Source organism: Spermophilus citellus (genome assembly GCF_964194105.1).
Source record: "Spermophilus citellus genome assembly, chromosome: 7".
Lineage (NCBI taxonomy): Eukaryota > Metazoa > Chordata > Mammalia > Rodentia > Sciuridae > Spermophilus > Spermophilus citellus.
Genome location: NC_138188.1, coordinates 31,835,639 through 31,853,828, shown reverse-complemented (window position 1 = coordinate 31,853,828; position 18,190 = coordinate 31,835,639). Strand labels below are relative to the sequence as shown.

Genomic DNA, 18,190 nt, shown 5'->3' with positions numbered 1-18,190 from the left:
TGTACCAGACCCTGGGTCAAGCCCAGAGAGAATGCAGAGCATCTGGGGCTTCAGGAGGCAGGACACCCTGATGCTCCAGTGCCCCTCCCTTGACTCACAGCATTTTCTTGGTGGCTGGAGAGGGGGAGCTGGAGGGAAAATTCTGCCTGGATTCTGAGAGGGCAGATCGGGGTGGAGGAGAGAACAGCAGGAAGGAAGTGCTGCAGAAACCCATGCTACAGGGAAGAAATGCACAGAGAAGGGAACAGGAAAATGGGGTTCTTGGAGCTGGGCTAGGGAGGGCCTGCCAGTGGCCCCCAGCCTTCATTTAAGGAGGGTCTCCCAGGTCAGGCCTGGTTGTGGTTCTGACAGCAGAGGCTACACCTCTCCTGCTGCTTCAGCCGGGGAGGAGGGAGGCAAGGCTTCCTAAGGGTACAGGAGTGTCAAGGCACCAAGGTAGGCTTCTAACCCCTAAAGGGTCATTGTGTGGGTGGACATTGGACTTGACCTGTCTGCACCCTGTGTGCAGCTAAGGCCCTTTGATCAGAAACTTAGATTCTGTTCCTGTGTTGCCTGGGTTTGAATGTGTGCTCTGTCATTTACTAGCCATGTGGCTCACCTAATTATTGTACCTTTCTGGACCCTCCATTTCACCAAATGTAAAACGCAGTAGAAAATGAGCCTCTCCTGCCGGGTCATTTTAAAGATTAAATAAGTCACATTTCACCAGTCCCTGGCACAGACTGTTAGCACTGTGTGTTTGTTAAATAAAAACACACTTTTTTTTTTTTACTTATCAGAAATATATTTATAAGGTCAGGGTCATGGTCAGGGTGGCCCACAAAGGGAGCAGGCTGCCCTACCACTCACAGTGACAATGAGGTGGGGCTCTTGGCTTCAGAGATGTTCTACAACTCAGGGAGAGGCAGTTATTGGGGAGTTCCCTGACCCCAATTCTTGTTGGTGGATGACTCACAAGGAGCTGGTCACCAGAGTTCATCCATGATAATAGTTGGGTATCCAAAGTGCTCAAAAGACCCTCACCCACTACTGCAGGAGTGGGCAGTATGGACTGATGGACCCACCACCAAGTTCATGGCCAGTCATCAGTGAGGACAGACAAGGCTGAGCCTGGAGACTGTCAGAGGCTTCCAGAAATGGGTTTTGACAGAGAGAGCAATGACCCTCAGGCCTCAGACCAACGAGGTCTTCCCCAGTCACTGGGGTCTTTTTGGAATTCTTTTCAGCTTGATATCGTTTACTGAACATTTTTAAGCAATGAAATAAACCGGGCCCAAAACAAGGAGAATTGACCCAGAAACTATGTTCTCAAGTAGCTTATGGCTGTGTGAGAGGAAGAGACACGGGGTGCAGTTCTGGCATCAGTACCACCAATCACCACTGCAAAGACAGCTGTGTGGTGCTGAGCCCTTACTGGGCACCAGACACTCTCATCTTCTCATACACGCTTTATAACAAACACTAATATCTTCATCTTAAATCAGGCCTCGAGGATCTGAGAGGTTGGCAAGCTATCCGCAGCCTCCATAACCACAGTAGAAACTTGTCTCGGAGTGAGATGGTCCCATCACATTATCCCTTGTCTTGCAGGAAACTAGCAATCATTGTCCCCATTTTACTGTGGAGTAAACTGAGGCCCGGGGCTCTTCCCTTTATCATCACAGGTCACAGTTGAGGCCATATGCATGGTGGCAAAGGGCACAAACCTTTAGTCGGACAAAGATCCTGGCTTCCCTTCACCTGGACCACTCCTGCTGTTGCTGTGGTCCATCCTGGATGCACCCCTCAAGACACTCTCCCTGGGAGACTCATTCCTTCTCGAGGTTTACCCACCTCCACGTGGAATCCCCAAGCCACATCTCCAGCCCAGCATCCAGCCTGGCACTGCACCTGTATAGATACCTGCCTGGGGCACATCTTGGCTGTGTGGCTCCCCGCAACAGCTGCTGGTCCTTCTAGATTCCCTGTGTCAGGGATGGGCATCGTCCATGCTGGTTGCACAAGTCAGATTCTCGGGGGGGTCTTCACCAATGCCTCCTTCTCTGACAGGTGGATGCCATCTCCTTTTGACATTTCTCAAGTCTATCTCTCCTCCCCACCACCATCCCACCACAGCAGTCCAGGCCCGCCTACTAGCTCCTGTGTATCCTTCCTGATGACCTCATTCTTCTCTTACCTGGCTGCCAGAGAGGTTCAGAGAAATGCAAATCAGCCCAGGTCACTCTCTGTACCTAGCTCCGCATTTGTGCTGGGGGCAGGCCTTCATTCTTAGCATGCCACTCAAGGTGCTAGCCTCTTACACATTCCCACCGTCCCTAGTCTCCTGTTCCAGTCAGAATGACACCAGGCAACAGCATGACCCTCTGTCACCCCAATCCTAATCCTCCTAGTCCTTGGACACCTTCTCCAGGGAACCTTCTCATTGTCCCAAGAGGATTGAAGGACCTTGCTCCCAACGCAGCTCTGTACATCACGATGCTTTCTCTTCTCTCTTTCCACCTTGAGACCAGAAAGTCTTTGAAGTTAGGGACTGCTCATATGCTTTATTTATTTATTTTTTAGTGTTAGGAAATATTTGCTGAAATAGAAAGATGGAAACTCAGGGAGACAGACCCAGGGAGGGTGCTCTTTTAAGGAAATGGGTTACTCTGTGTGTAGACACTGAATGCTGAAGATGCAATATCCTTCTTTCCCTTGAGCCTCAATTTTGCTCAGGAGACAGCATTGGTGTTAAATAGATTTCTTAGCATCCTTTGCAAAGATAGCTAGGGTGGGCATCAAGGTTTAAGGAAAAGTGGCTGTGCATGTGCGTAAGATTTGCCCCCTTCATTTCTTGTCTTGCACTTCTGGATTTAGAAGAGGAGCCTGGAGTTGGAGCAACCTTCTTGTGACTATGAGCAAACCAGGGGGATGAGAACTACATATTAAAGAATTCTGAAGGGGTCTAGGTCATGACCCCTGCACTACCTACTAGCAGACCTATTGCCACCAGCAAATGAATCTCATTTAAGTCACTGATTGAATCTCCATTTAGTTGAACTCCCACCAGAACAGAAATGGAAACTCTGAATAGGCCTTTCCTATGGAGATGATGCTGATCCTGAGAGCAGCCCGAGGTCAAGGTTAACTGAGAACAATGAGAAGGCTGAAGTGGTTGGTCCTCCCTGGAATTCCACTAGAGGTTCATCCTTAGGCCGGGAGATTGAAAAAGCAGCTCCAGCCGTGGTGGCCCTAATGTGCCTGTGACCTTGACCTGGGCATTGTCTGGTCCCTGCTTGGTTCCACCTGTGAAATGAGGTTCCTGGACTAGACAACTCTTTAAGTACTTGGAGTCTGGGCTTCCATAATCAGGCAGAGATGATTTCACTAATTTGCTATGTGGTTTTCAGGCAATTTTTAATCGGTCTCCAGCATTTCCATCTGTGAAGCCCAGACTGCAGAGTTAATCTTGGGGTTAGATAGAATCATGCTTGTGGGTACTCAGCAGAGCCTGGCACAATCAATCTACCACTGTGATATTACTGTCTGCCCAGCACACCTTGAGTGCTTCAGGATGAGAACTGTCCTTGTGCTCCTTGTTCTCCAGCCAGACACAACGTGACCTGGAGTTCCTGCTTGCTCTGGGTCTGGGGCTGCTAAAGAACTCTGGAAAGCCGGTTTGGATACACCTCTCTGTGGAGGAGTGAAGTGGTCAGAGGTTACTCATTATCCAATAGCTTCTGAATGCTGCCATGCCTGAGGTCCTAATGTACTGGTGAACAGGAGAAGCCTGTGGTCACAGGCCAGGCCAGAACCGGCCTAAATGCATCAGGCCCTGGGTAGAAACAAACAGCCTATGTGGTTCATCATCCTATGAGTTTGTGACAGTTGAAGTTTCCTGGATATTGAGGGGCGTCTTTTCCTGGGTGTGGGGTGGGCTCAGAGAGATCAGCTCTGTAGGGGACTACAGAAATTAGGGAGCTGAAAGAAAGCCTCTAGCATTGGATTCCTCACTGTAGCTGCTTTTGGCAGATTCTTTTTGGCCTTTGCAAAAGCCTCACCTTCTTTCCTTTTTCTGAGCTTGCAGTCCCAGAGGTTTAAAAAAAAAAAAAAAAACCTCGGGAAAAATAAACTCGCTGTTCATTCCAACCCTAAGAAGGAGGTCAGTGGGGTGCATCCCGTTTGTCCAGGCCCCCCCCCTTGTCCCTCGCAGCACTCCACGCCAGACCTAGCCTCGCTGACACTTGACAGCGCTTGCCGTTTACCTTGGCTCAAGTCCAGAGAGTTCGGGCCCAGCCCGGGACGGCCCCCACCCCTCCACCTTGCTACCCCACCCCCCTCTCTAGCGCAAAGAGCAGTTTAAATATAAATCAGCCCGCAGCACAAACAGAGCCTCGGCGAGTCTCAGAGCCATCACCGGAACTGAGGGCCCACGTTTGCCGCGGCGAGTGCAAACAAGCAGAGACTGGCTGCGTAAATCTTCCCAAGTGCGTCGGGCAGGCGGGCGGGCGGGCGGGGAGCCGGGGCTCACCTCTCCAGGAACCCCGGGCTCCCTCCCCCACCTTGCTCCTGCTGTCCCCACCCCAGCGCCCCTCGGACCCTACTATCCCTTCCACCCGCTGGCCCTGCCCATTCCTTTCAAGATCCCCCCAGTCACCTGCCCGCACCGGCCGCACCCACCTTTTCCCAGGCATCCCCCTACCCGCCTACAGCCGTCCGTCCCTCCTGCCACTAACTCCCTCCTTCCCCCACCCCTCCCAGCAGGCGGGACCTTCTCCCGAGACCGTGAAGCCTCGCGGGTCCGAGCCGAGGTCGAGCCCCGGCGTACCCAGCGCCTCCTGGGCTCAGGCAGCACCGACTCCCGCGTCCCGAAGACACCTGTCTAAGGAGGCGACGACGGCGGCGGCGGGGGGCGGGGGATCGCTGCGCTTTGGACACCGGAGGAAGAGAGGGAGGAGGGAGAGCGCGTTTCATCATCGGCGACGGCGGCGGCGGCCACTTATAAAAACTTCTGGGCGCGCACTCTCTCGCTCAGTCTCCGCGCCGCGCGCCTCCTAAGGTCAGCGCCACCAAGTTCGCCATCGGCCCGTCCGGCTCCACCAGCCCGCGCGGTCTCTCTCCACCCAGAGCCCGGAGCCTGCAACCACCGCCCCGGCCGGGCGGTAGGGGACGCCGCCCCCGTGTCGCTCTGCAGCCCGGCCCGCCACCCCGTCACCATGGGGCTCTTGCCCAACCCCGGCGCGCGCCAGGACAGCAGCGCCTCCTCGGGCGGAGCCGGCCGCTGTCCCCGCTCCGTCTTTGGCAACATTAAGGTGAGCAGAGTCCGCAGACAGTCCCGCGAGGCGCCACCGGCGTCGGTGCTGTCGAAGCCCAGGGGGTGCAGGGTGCTCTGACTCCCTCCTCTGCCCTCAGGGCCACCATTCCAGGTCGCATCCCTGGCGCTTGGCGTTACGGGCCAGGGCGCACCTGGACCCGCCGCGCGCGCGATCGCATGTGTATGTTCACATGCCCGCATCAGGCTAAGAAGCAGGACATCGGAAGGACCTGTTGTTGTTTGTTTGTTTTGAGACAACTGTATAGAGATATGGCAGTGAGAGAATTGCCATCTTTGCCAAAGAATATCTGGAGGAACACTGTCTCCCGCAGACAGTTAACTTCGTTCTTGGGACGGGCTTGGAGGTGCCCAGTGGGGCCTTGTGGGGATGGGCTGGGGGCACTTTTGAGATGGTACCGATCAGAGCAAACCTGTTCCTGATGGCAGAAGATGTTCCTCCCGGGGCTTTCAATTTCTGCCAAAGCTGGCGGGGACCGTGCTACCTGGCTGCAATTCAGGCTCTGCCGTTCAGCAACCAACCCTTCTCCTAGGACCAGCTTTCCTGGTCTGAAAATCATGGCCCTAGTGGTCAGAAAGATCAGAGCAGGTGCCTCTGGCCCAGCAAGTTATGGGGACACAGGGAAGAGAAAATGGGGTGTTGGCAGCTATTAGAATGACAACACTTTCTTCCCCAAGAGTCAGAAACACTTTCTACTCTCTCACAAGTCCAGGAGGACCTAGAGTGGTTGAATCCACTCTCAAGTTCTTTGGGGACTTCCTGATAGAGGGAAGCTTCCCTATGAGGAAGTGGAAGGCTTCAGAGTTTCTTGAGGGCATATTGGGGTCAGGGTAGAGATTTTGGCACAGAGACATTAGGTTGTTTCCCACAATCATACAATCAGATGGAAATGGGTAAAGCCTCCAGTGGTGCAGAGAGGGGAACTCAGATCACACAAAGGCAGGTTGGGAGTCTCTGTGGACTGGTTACATGTATCTAACAGAAACAGATCTGGAGGTCAGAGAGGATCCCACCTACATACATGTACTTAGATTGTTTCCAGTGGAATTCCCCATTCCTGTTTCTGTTCTTTCCCGAACCACAATAATAAAGGTTAAATTGATCTCCTGGTGTAATATAAATAAGACAGAAATTTTGAAATAATTTAAAATAATCTCAAAACTCACCTTTTGGCCAGACCTGCATAGAACACTGTGTGCAATTTCCATTTCACCATTTCCAAGTGTTCTGGAGAAGTTTCAGCTGAGAATTGTGGAAAGTTTGATATCTTAAAATTAGGAATTGGAAGGAAAGGGCCGGGGTCGGGGTTGGGTAGTCTGAAAGGAGTGGAGCCGTGGCAGGAAACAGGGTACAGGAAATCTAACTCCTTTACCCCCAGGAATGGCAGGAGGGGCTGTGGTTCCAGCCCAGATTCCTGACAGTGAGGGTGAGGAGGGATAAGGCTTGGCCTGCCCTAGTCCCTAAAACAGTTTATGGCAGCAATTTCTTTGAAGATCTGTAAGAATAAGATAACTTCTCACATGCTGATTATTTGTGCCTGAGGCCTGAACTCTGAGCTCAGGCCAATTGGCCCCCTGAGGGAGTTAAAGACTCATCAGTTAAAGAGGTTTTCACCAGTTCCAACAACCAGATTCTCTTAATCATCACCTCTTTGGATGAATAACAGTTTTAAGATCAGAATTTGGAAAAATCTCAACTGAGCCTGAAACCAGGGAAATTTGGAATCTGGAATCCCAGATTAGTTAAGTGTCCCTCCCAGAACAGTAATAAGTAATCCAGGGCTTTGCTATTTGAGGGGAAATTTCTTCCTCCCAGTGAGAGGTTGGGCGATGGCCTTGCACCTTCTCAGTAGAATTCGGGCTGCACATGCCTTGAGATATGGAAAGGAAAGGGGACACTCAACTTGAGGATCTGCCATTTTCCTAGGACAGACTAACCTATTGGTCTTGTGGACATTCCTGAGAAACCCCATATCAATCACTTACTAACTGTGTGACATAGGGAAGGAAGCATGTCTCACCTTTCCTGATCCTCAGGGTCCTTACCTTAAAAAGTGGGTAAAATGAACAATGCCCATGTTGGGAGTCAGCTCAGTAAGGATTAACCAGGATGAGGCATAGGAAGTGGGCTTGGTCAATCCGAGATTGCTTCTTCCTTCAACAGACAGAACTGTATGTTCAAATACCATTTTGGAAGTTTTGTTCTATCAATTCCATCATGGAATTATTAGTGAAGAAAAACTACAAATAATAATAATAATAATGTCCAAAATAATAATAAGAGTAGCTAAACCACAATTGAGCTATCTGAATATACCAGGAACTACAGAAATATTGTACCCATATTTTGTCCTCTTTGCAACTCCATCAGGTGAATTATTGTCCCCTTTAATGATAAGGAAAGTAAGGCTTTGGTAGGGGACCTCCCATGTCCATGTGTGGGCATATAACCAGCAAGGGATGGAGTGTAGAGAGACATGGACTCTAACCACTGTACCACCCAGCCCTCTCATCAGCTGGTTTAGCAGGTGGGGATTCCATGGGTTTCAGTTATGAGGGCTTTCTTCAGGCTCTGGTGACACACAAGTCCCAGCTGTGACCCAGGGGAGCTGCGGTGGCTGCAGGATGTGTACTCCCAGTGGCTCACTGAGTTTCTACTCTTTCACTCATCATTCTTCACATCCAAACAGCCTGGCAACTCTCAGGGTTCATTTTTTTAGACTCCCCTGTAGCAGTAAATATCCTGGTATTTAATTTAGAGACAGTCTCTGGCCTCTGACTTATGGGATTCTTAGGAAGTTCAGGACCTGCTGGAGAATCACTGTTGGAGGGAGTAGTCCAGCGCCCAGAACTCTAAATTAAAAACAGGTCCATTCAGCGATTATGGGGCTGGGGGGGCGGGTGTTGGTAGAAGGGAGACTTTGTGGCTAACTTATCCTGGCAGCCTCAAAGGATCTGTTTCTCCTTAAAATGAAGCTTTCTTTGGGGGCCAAACTGAGGTTATCTTATAGTGGGAGTGGTCACTGGATCACTGCTGCCCACGGCTCCAGTGTAGTGAAATCATATATACTTGGTAGGGTGGGGTCCGTTTCACTGGGGGTGAAGGGTGAGGAAGAACAGTGGGAAGAAGGCAAGCTTCTAGCTTGGCCCCAGCAGCCCTGGTAACCTCTAACTTGGGAGAACCAAAAATTGGGGGAATGTACTTTGTCCTGGCTTGTGTCCAGGCCACACTCGGAGGCCTTCAATTCTCAATCACAGGGAGGCATTTGGGGCTTTAATTCTCAGTTTCTAGAACAAAATACTCTATCCCAGCAACCTGATTCATGCTCCGGAAAACACTCTCAATCAACTCTTCAGGGCCAAAGAATTCCTTCTGTGACCTTCTGAATTAAGATCCCCAGTCTTCCCCAGGGGGTGGTTCCTCTAAGGTTTAAGATAGCACCCTTTAGCTCTCAGGAATCTGCCCCACCTGAGAGGCCACCCTTGGGCACTGCTTCTGGTGGGGAACAACGTGAACTGTTGGGGTCAGGGTGTCACAGGTCACTCAGACCTTGTCCTGGGTGATGCTTAAAACCCTTCTTGGCTTATATTTCCTCTCTAGTGATGCTGACACAGAACAAACCGGGGAGTGACTTGCGTTCCATGGCACGGAGAGCTCATTTCATCTCTTCCTGATTGTTCTCTTCTGTTCATGATAGTGACTACCTTTTTTTTTCCATTCTGGAAAACCCAGGATAGGGTGTTAGGATGGAAGTCTGGCCTTCCCTTGCCTTCTTTTGTTTTGCTGGGCCAGAAATCATTATCTTTTATATGGCCTCACCCATTCCTCAGTCTCTCTCTTTGCAGCCTCTGCTAGGTTTTATCCTGCGCTATGGTTTCAACTACATCTGGACCTTACCTGAGCTTCTTTTCTGCCTTTTACTGGCCTGCTCAGAGCTCCAGTTATATGCCAAAGCATGAGAGCAGGGAAAGTGGACCTGAGAAGCCAGGGATATTCCTGAGTGGAAGGGTCATTCTTAGGTTCATTGATCTTTACATGGCCATTCCATCCTCCGTTTCTTTTGGAGAATGACATGAAGAAATAGGTGTGTGAGTTTCCATTGTCCATATCCCATGGGTTCCACACAGATGGCTATCACGGTAGTACTTGGGAACTCTCCTATAAGGGATCACAGGAGAAAGTCAGTTGAGTTCTTAATATAAGACAAAACTTGGTTTATTTTGAGTCTTTTTTTATTTTTATTTTTTAGTTTTCTGTTAGCTTTTCTTGCTATGACAAAATACCTGAGGGCATGACCCCAAGGACCCATCCCTCCAACCAAATTATACTTCCTACAATTTCCATCCCCTCCCAATTGTCCGTGAGCTGTGAATCCCTCAATAGGTTAATACATTGATGAGGTCAGAGCCTTCATGATCCAGAAGCCCTACCTCTGAACAATGCTGCACTGAGGACCGAGCTTTCAACACATGAGCTTTTGGGGGACGTTCAAGATCCTAACCTTAACAAGTTTGGAACAATTATAGATTCACAGGAAAATAGTACTTAAAGGTCTTGGGTATCCTTCACTCAGCTTCTCTTAGTGGTTCCATCTTATATAGCTACAATAACTGTATAATCAACATCAGGAAATTGACATTGCTATCACATGTGTACAGTTCAATGCCATTTTATCACTTGTGTAGGTTCTTGTAACCACTGGTCCACTGCTTGAAGCCACCATAAAGGCTTCTCTTATGTTAACCCCTTTAGAGTCACATTCATTCCTCTTCTGACTACTGAATGGCAACCCCTGGCAACCATGAACCTTTTTTCCCATCTCTGTAATTTAGTCATCTCTAGAATGTTACATAAAGGGAATCATACAAGTCATGACATTTTGAGATCAGCTTTTTTTTTTTTTTTTCATTTGGCACAATGTCTTGGAAATCTACCCCAATTGTTGCACATATAAAGAATTTGTTCCTTCTTATTGCTGAGTTGTATTCTATAGTATAGATGTACCATAGTTTGTTTAAATGTTCACTCATTGAAGAACATTTGGGTTGTTTCTAGTTGGGGACTATTACAAATTAGCCTTCGATGAACAACTATGTACAGGTTTTTGTGTGGAGAGAAATATTCATTTCTCTAGGGTAAATGCCCAAGTGTGTGTTGGTGGGTCAGACGGTAGTTGCAGGCTGAGCTGTTTTACAAATCTGCCAAATTGCTTTTCGAGATTTGCACCAGCAATGTGTGAGAATTCCAGCTACTTTGGGCCTTGTCAGCATTAGATGTTGTCACTACTTTTTATTTTAGCTATTTTAATTAATGTGTAATGACATCATATCATGGTCTTAATTTTAATTTCCCTCGTGGCTAATAACATAGAACATCTTATATGAATTTCCATTTGTATCTCTTCTTCATTGAAATATCTGTTCATGTATTTTGTCCATTTCTTTTCTTTTTAAAATATTCTTTTTTAGTGGTAGCTGGACACAATATTTTTATTTATTTATTTTTATAAATTTATATATTTATTTTTATAAGTGGTGCTGAGGATTGAACCCAGTGCCTCACACATGCAAAGCAAGTGCTCTGCCACTGAGCTATAGCCCCAGCCCCATTTTGTCCATTTTCAAATTGGATTTTTTTTTCTGTAGAGCTTTAAGAGTTCTCTCCATATATATTAGATCCAAGTCCTTTGTTGGGTATGTGGTTTGCAAATATTTTCTTCTAGTTTGTAGATTATTTTTTATCATCTTAACTAAGTATTTTACAGAAAAAAATATTTAATTTGATGAATTCTAATTTATCAACCTTTTAGTTTTCTGGATCTTGCTTTTGAGGGCTAAGGACTCTTCACTAAATCTTAGTTTCTGAGTGCTTTTTCCTGTATTTTCTCCTAAAATTTAGTTTTCTAATTTTACATTTAAATCTGTGTTCTATTTCAAGTTAATTTTTTTTATAGGTGTGAGGTTTAGGTTAAGGTTCTTCTTTTTTGGGGTGGAGAGAGCTACTGCAGGCCAGTTGTTCCTCCACCATTTATTAAAAAGACTATCTTTATTTTAGTGATTTGCCTTTGCATTTTGTCAAAAATCAGTTGGTAGACTGGGGATGTAGTTCAGTGGTAGAGTGCTTGCCTAGCATGGGTGAAGCCCTAGGTTCAATAACCAGCACCATCAACAACAAAAAACAAAACAAACAAAAACTCACCGTTAAAAATAAGTTGACCATACTTGTGCAGGTCTATCCTGGGTTTCCTATTCTGTTCCATTGATCTGTGTGAATAGCTTTCTTGCTTGATGTTGTGTTTTGGTTTTGGTACTGGGGTTTGAACTCAGGGCACTCAACCCCTGAGCTACATCCCTAGCCATTTTTATTTATTTATTTATTTTGTTTTGAGACAAGGTCTTTTTAAGTTGTTTGGAAGCTTGCTAAATTGCTGAGGCTGGCTTTGAACTTGCAATCCTCTTGCCTCAGTCTCCTAAGCTACTGGAATCAGAGGCATGTGCCACCAAGCCTGCTCTGTCTTGATTTTTTGTAGGAATGGATCAAGTTTTGAAGCTGGGAGAAAGCTTGGTTTTATCCTGCAATTATATGTGTTTAGCTTATGGCTGCCAAATTTTATAACCCATTCGGTTTCCCTTCTACTTTGACCTTTATAAAGGTCTCGGGAATCTTCCTAAAATCCACAAGCTTACTTTACTTTCTAAAACAAAGCTCACTTTTGGTAACAGTGTAGGATCTTGTGTATTTATGCTCTAGCTTTTCTTCTGGTTTTAGCTGATCAGTATATCCTTTCTCTTGAACTTGATCTTAGATCTATGTTTCTGATTTTTCTTTTTTCTAATCTCAACGATAGCCCTGCAATTGAGGTAGCAACATCTTCATCTCATAGTTGGGGAAACTGAGGTTGATTCAAGGCCACATATCCAGTAACTGGCAAAGCAGGAATTTGCACCTGAGTCATCTCCCTCCCCCCATCCCTTTCTGTATCCTCTCATCCTTGACCATTTAGACCTGAACTTTGTGATCTTAGACTTTCTTTTCCATTCTCAGATTCTCATCTCATGCTCTTAAATCACTGATTGAGATGAGACTAGGAACAGGGCCAGCTGAGTCTGATCTTTGCTGGGAACTGTTATGAAACCTGGCAGAAGCCGCCAGGTTGTCCTTGATCAATCCCCAGCTCACTTGGGTTAGAGGACCTTGATTTTCTGGGTGTGCCTTATTGTTTGGGATGGATTAAATGTGCTCATGGGCAGGAAATGAAAGCAAAGCAGAAGTCTCTGAGCAGCCTTCTTCCAGGGCCTATCTTCCCAGGATCTTGGATCACTGGAGGCCAATGCTTAGGAGGCTCTTAGGGAGTCTTGGGCTCAGCCTGGGGGCATAGCCAGGAGCAGCAATCTTGGAACTTCTGAACTTTGGGGCACTCAGTTTGATCAGCACTATCCCTCACCTCTAGAAACGTGGCCAGCTATCCCCTTGTCAGAGACTGTGTATCTGAGCCCTGGAGCGATCTGGGAGTCTGCTGGCAAGTTCCGTGTTGCTTACCCAACGCTGCTTTCCATACTGCAGACTGTTCCACTAGCATCTCTGGGAGATGCTGCTCTGGACCACCAGGGGCCTCAGCTAGAATGCAGTTGTCATCAGAGGGGACTACGTTGAGCTAGCATTTGTAATAAAAGGCCCTGAATTCTAGAAGATATCTTGGGATATGGCTTAACCCTGAGCATGACATTTTGTAGATATATTTTTGTCTGAAACTCAAGTGAATTATATATTCTTCTGCTCCACAATCATCTGTTTCCAATAAAAGTATTTGCCCCAAATCTTGGGGTAACCTTGATGCTCCAGGAAGCTGTGCCACGTCTAACTCATGTCTCCCAAATGCGGACTCCCAGGTGGAGTGTACCAAGTTTGGGAAGCAACACAGGTAGATGTCAAGTCAGAACTAGTTGATCTGGTGAGTGCACCCAGCTAACTTGTTGGGTGCAGAGGGACTGGCACCTAGACAGTTTGAAGGGACAGGTGTGTGGGGTGTGGGTGTCCCAAAGTTCCTGGGCTGAGCACTATGGGACTTCAGGAGCGGAGCCCAGCTAGGGGAACACAGTGAGGCTCCTTTGGGCCTGGGGAAAGGGGCAGTGGTAGAGGGAACAACAGGCTTCCAGAGTCCTGCTCCTCCTGCCCTCAGACGGCCAGAGATCCCGGGATGGGATTAAACTGATCACTTTCTCAGACTGTTTTATAAATCACTCCTCACTTGCGCTCCAGGTGCTTTTGCAACTTGATGCTTTCCCTTTGGTTCACAGTGCAGTTGAGGGAAAGCTGGGAGCTGAGTGCTGGTGTAGGAGCCTGGGTTTTGCTCAGTCACTGAGAATTTATTGAGTGTCTGTGGGTCAGGCCCTTTATGATGTGTGTTGCACTTCCTCCCCCCAAGCCTCCCTAAGAGGCTCCCAGGTTTCCAAGAAACAATTGCCTGCAAAGTTCCCAATCTCCCAGGGTAATCAGCTGAGTGGGTTCCAGGGACCCACGACTCTCAGCTTTAAGACTGGGAATGTTCACTGGGCATAGTGGCACACGCCTATAATCCCAGCAGTTTGGGAGCCTGAGACAGGAGGATCACGAGTTCAAAGCCAGCCTCAGCAACTATTAGGCACTAAGCAACTCAGTGAGACCCTGTCTGTAAATAAAATACAAAATAGAGCTGGGGATGTGGCTCAGTGGTCGAGTGCCTCTGAGTTCAATGCCTGATACCAAAAAAAAAAAAAAAAAAAAAAAAAAAAAAAAAAGTTGGAATGTTCTAAGAAAATTGGAACAAGTAGTTACCTTGTTGCTGCTCTTGCTAAGACATTTTATAAGAACAAACTCCTGCCCCCTGAAAGGAATCAAGGAGGGTCAGAGATGGTGACCAAGATGAAAATGAACCTCAGGGATTCAGGGAGGCAGAAAGGGGTGGCTTCCTGAGAGCAGATGAGTGGGGCTGGGAGGCGGGGCTGGGCTCTTGCAGAGTGGCAAGGCTGGGTTCTCTGTCTTCTTTCTGTTGAACAGCAACAACTCCTCCTCCTCCTCCTCCTCCTCCTCCTCCTCCTCCTCCTCAGCTTTCCTTCATTGTTGGTCATGGTTTTTATGGCCCTTTTGAAACTTCTCCCTGCACAGAATCTATACAAATGATGACAAAAATCAAGCTACAGAAAGATGGTGCTTCCTGGTGTCAGGAATTATTGAATTTCAGAATTGACCACGAGAAATGAGCTCATTTGCTCCAAGATGCAGAAATGTCTTGAAGTCCCGCCTCTGGTCACATAGCTCCAGGGATGGGGACATCACACTACCTCACCAAGCAGACCCATACTGAGCTGAAATCTGTGCCTGTCCTTCTGTGTGTATCCCTCTCGGAGCGAAGCTGGCAGAACCCCTCACCTTCCTGTCTCCACTAGGAAGGTCTCCCTTGTCCCTAACTGGGGACTGCTTAGCAGGGTTGAAACAGAAATCCAGGTGGCTTGAGCCATCCTCTTCTGAAAGCCAGACCAGGCTGTGAAGGTGGGCATGGCTGGGGTGAGTGCAGTGTGACCCCTGACTCCTGTTGTCCCAGATCACAAAGGTTTCATTGCTTGTCTTATCTCTGCAAAAAGCTCCATCACTACTCATGTGAGTGCCTCAGGCTTGGGGACAGCTGCTATGAAGTGGCACATCTTATGATGGGGACCCAGAGCCCACCAGGCCCTGCAAATTTGTGATGCCCTCACCATCTCTAAGACCTGCTCTTCCCATCTCTCACACTCTTCCTTCTCACTCCACATCCCTCTATTCTCACACCCTAGCTCTCACTCCTTCCCAACTTTGGAAGCTTTCACGGAGTATTCACAACAAGCCCAGAGAAGCCATGGATCAGTCATCGAGTCCAGCCTCTAGACCAACAATGGCCCTCTGGAGAAAGAAGAGAAGTGGACCATATGCCCTGGTTTCATTGCCAGAGGGCCCAACCAAGGCCTCTCCGAAGGAATCTGGCCTGATGCTCATGGGAATGTACCTTGTGGGTCCAGCCTGTGCTCTGTGGCTGCACCCCAACCCCCCAGGCTGGCAGGGCCAAGTTAGTGAAGGACCAGCCTCATCTATCGGGGAAGCTCCATGAACCCACAGGGGTCATTGATGGTCTGTCTCACTGTCAGATGTTCTTTCCATTGGGAAGCTGCCTTTCCGTGCAGCCAAAATATTTCTCGAGTCTCCTTCTTCTTCAGCCTTCAGTAATCTAGAAAATGTTGGGTTCGTGGAGCCTGTCAATTTAATGTGTAAACATGTAAAATTTACCAGGAGATGGGCATTAGTCACCCCAGTTTGGGGTTGTCTTTAAATCACATATATTCAGGATTCCCACCCTCAGAATCAGCACATTCTGAGTGGCCTTTATAATTTTCTGAGATATCATCCCCCATGTGGATCTATTTTATTAGGCCCTATATGCATGGGGAAACATACAAAGGGGTTTATGGATATTTCGTTGTGAATACATTTGAGCCCTCCTGCTTGGAAGCATCCACTATGTGAAAATTTAGTGACATACTTTGGGCAAGGTTAGGTCCTTTCAGAAACACTACCTGACTAAGCCCCTCTCCCAGTGCTGTGAGATACTTATTATCCACATTTTATAATGGAAAAAAATGGGAGGCAGCCTCTGGGCATTGCCACATTACTGTGGGGCTCTCTGGGTGACACCAGCTCAAGATTTTTTCCCACTATGTTTGCTTTTGTACTTCACCATAAACCCCAAGCCAGAGCGTTGCCACATACTGACAGACACAGCAGAGTTGCCTATTTCTATTTCTTGTTGTGTTTTCCAAGCCAAATTTGGCAATGGTAGTCCTGCAAGTCTTCAATCCTCAGTTTCCTTTTCTTGGTGCACAGTCCCTTACCCCTGATCTTGGGCCTAGACCCCCCATTTCAGCTGAGCAGCTGGGAGCATTTAGCACTGATACAGGTGTGGGCAACCTTGAGCTTAGAAACACTTGATTTCTAAATGAAAGAATGAGTGGAAACCTGGTCAGCTACACTGTATCTTATCATGTAACTCATCTGCTCAGAAACATTGAAGGAGGAAAGGGCTTGTATATGTAGCAATTGGAGAATCATCCAATCAATCACAGGATGTCTGTCTACAGAGTATTTACAAATCATTTTTAAAAGTTTGGCTGAAAATAGTTTAAACTTTGGAGAAGAGTCCATCCTCTACTGTGAAGTGAGAGGAAGAATTATGGACGACCATATGTAGAGGTGATCCAAAAGTTTTTAAGTTACTAACATGTAAAGCAGGAAGACTTGAAGGGGGTATATCTGGATAGTGATGAGTCTCTCTGGGTGGAAAATGTATTAACAGCTTCATTTTTCTTCTTTGTGGATTTCTATGTTCTCCATTTTTTCCTACAGTAAATATGTCCTGTATTAAACTCAGGAAAAAACTGTCAATTGAGAAGTCCTAAAGTCTATGGTGACAGCCACCCTCCTTTACCAGGTACACCTGGCCATCTTAATTGTGGTATATGAAATGCAATGTCATTGCATTACCTTCTGGTCCCTAAGAATAGGCCAAAGATGATGCAGCTGAGACTGCAGCCAGGTGGATGTGATTGTCTGGAAGGACCATGTCTCCCAGTACTGTCCCCATTCCCACTGCCTTTTTGTATCTATTATTGCATTTTTTTTTTATTGATTATTTAAAGCATTACATAGTTCATGATATATCATCTTTCATACATTTGACTCAAATTGTGTTTTGAACTCCCATTTTCACCCCAAATACAGATTGCAGAATCACATCTGTTACATATTCACATTTTTACATAATGCCATATTAGTGACTGTTGTATTCTGCTACCTTTCCTATCCCCTACTATCCCCCCTCCCCTCCCCTCCCCTCCCATCTCTATTATTGCATTTGAATCTCACAGTTCTCCAAGGATGGAGGCAAAGATAACAATGGTTGACATCCTTTTTTTAAAATTTATTTTAACTAGTTACACATGACAGTAGAATGCATTTATGTACTTTCATATATCCTACATAGATGGGATCAATTCCTCATTTTTCTAAGTGTACATGTTGTAGAATCACATTGGTCATGCAGTCCTATATACATAAAGTAATAATGTCTGTTTCGTTCATTCTTCTATCCTTCCTATCCCCATATCCCCTCCTCTCCCCTCCCTGCACTGCTCTCTACCTGATCTAAGGTAACACCATTCTTCCCTAGTGTCCCCCACCCTCCCCCTACCCCCACCTTATCGTGAATTAGCATCCGCATATTAAAGAAAACATTCGGCCTTTGGTTTAGTGGGATTGGCTTATTTTGTTTGTATGTTATTCTCCAACTCCATCCATTTACTGGCAAATGCCATAATTTCTCTCTTCTTTAAAGCTGAGTAGTATTCCATTAGTATATATACCACATTTTCTTTATCCATTCATCTATTGAGGGACACCTAGGTTGGTTCCACAGTTTAGCTATTGTGAATTGAGCATTGATGTGGCTGCATTACTGTAGTATGCTGATTTTAATTCCTTTGAGTATAAACCAAGGAGTGGGATAGCTGGGTCAAATGGTGTTCCATTCCAAGTTTTCTGAGGAACCTCCATACTGCTTTCCAGAGTGGTTGCACCAATTTGCAGTCCCACCAGCAATGTAGGAGTGTACCTTTTCCCCCACATCCTCACCAACATTTATTGTTGTCTGTATTCTTGATAACTGCCATTCTGACAGGAGTGAGATGAAATCTTAGTTTTGATTTGCATTTCTCTAATTGCTAGAGATGTGAACATTTTTCATATATTTATTGATCGATTATATTTCTTCTGTGAAGTGTCTGTTCAGTTCCTTAGTTCATTTATTGATTGGGCTA

The 18,190-nt window shown here is 46.9% G+C and overlaps 1 protein-coding gene across 2 annotated transcripts in view; it reads left to right on the top strand.

Annotated features, from left to right (window-relative positions):
- Positions 1–4,360: 4,360 nt before the first annotated feature.
- The window catches only part of SLCO2A1 (solute carrier organic anion transporter family member 2A1), an 88,611-nt gene continuing 74,781 nt past the window's right edge, over positions 4,361–18,190 (top strand). Inside the window, exons 1-2 of one of the 2 annotated variants that reach the window (XM_081300778.1) lie at positions 4,361–4,466; positions 4,744–5,291. In XM_081300778.1, the coding sequence (XP_081156904.1) occupies positions 5,196–5,291 (96 nt within the window). In that variant the 5' untranslated portion in view covers positions 4,361–4,466; positions 4,744–5,195. Of the gene's footprint in view, positions 4,467–4,740; positions 5,292–18,190 lie in introns of both variants that reach the window. The other variant, XM_081300779.1, reaches the window with a different exon arrangement.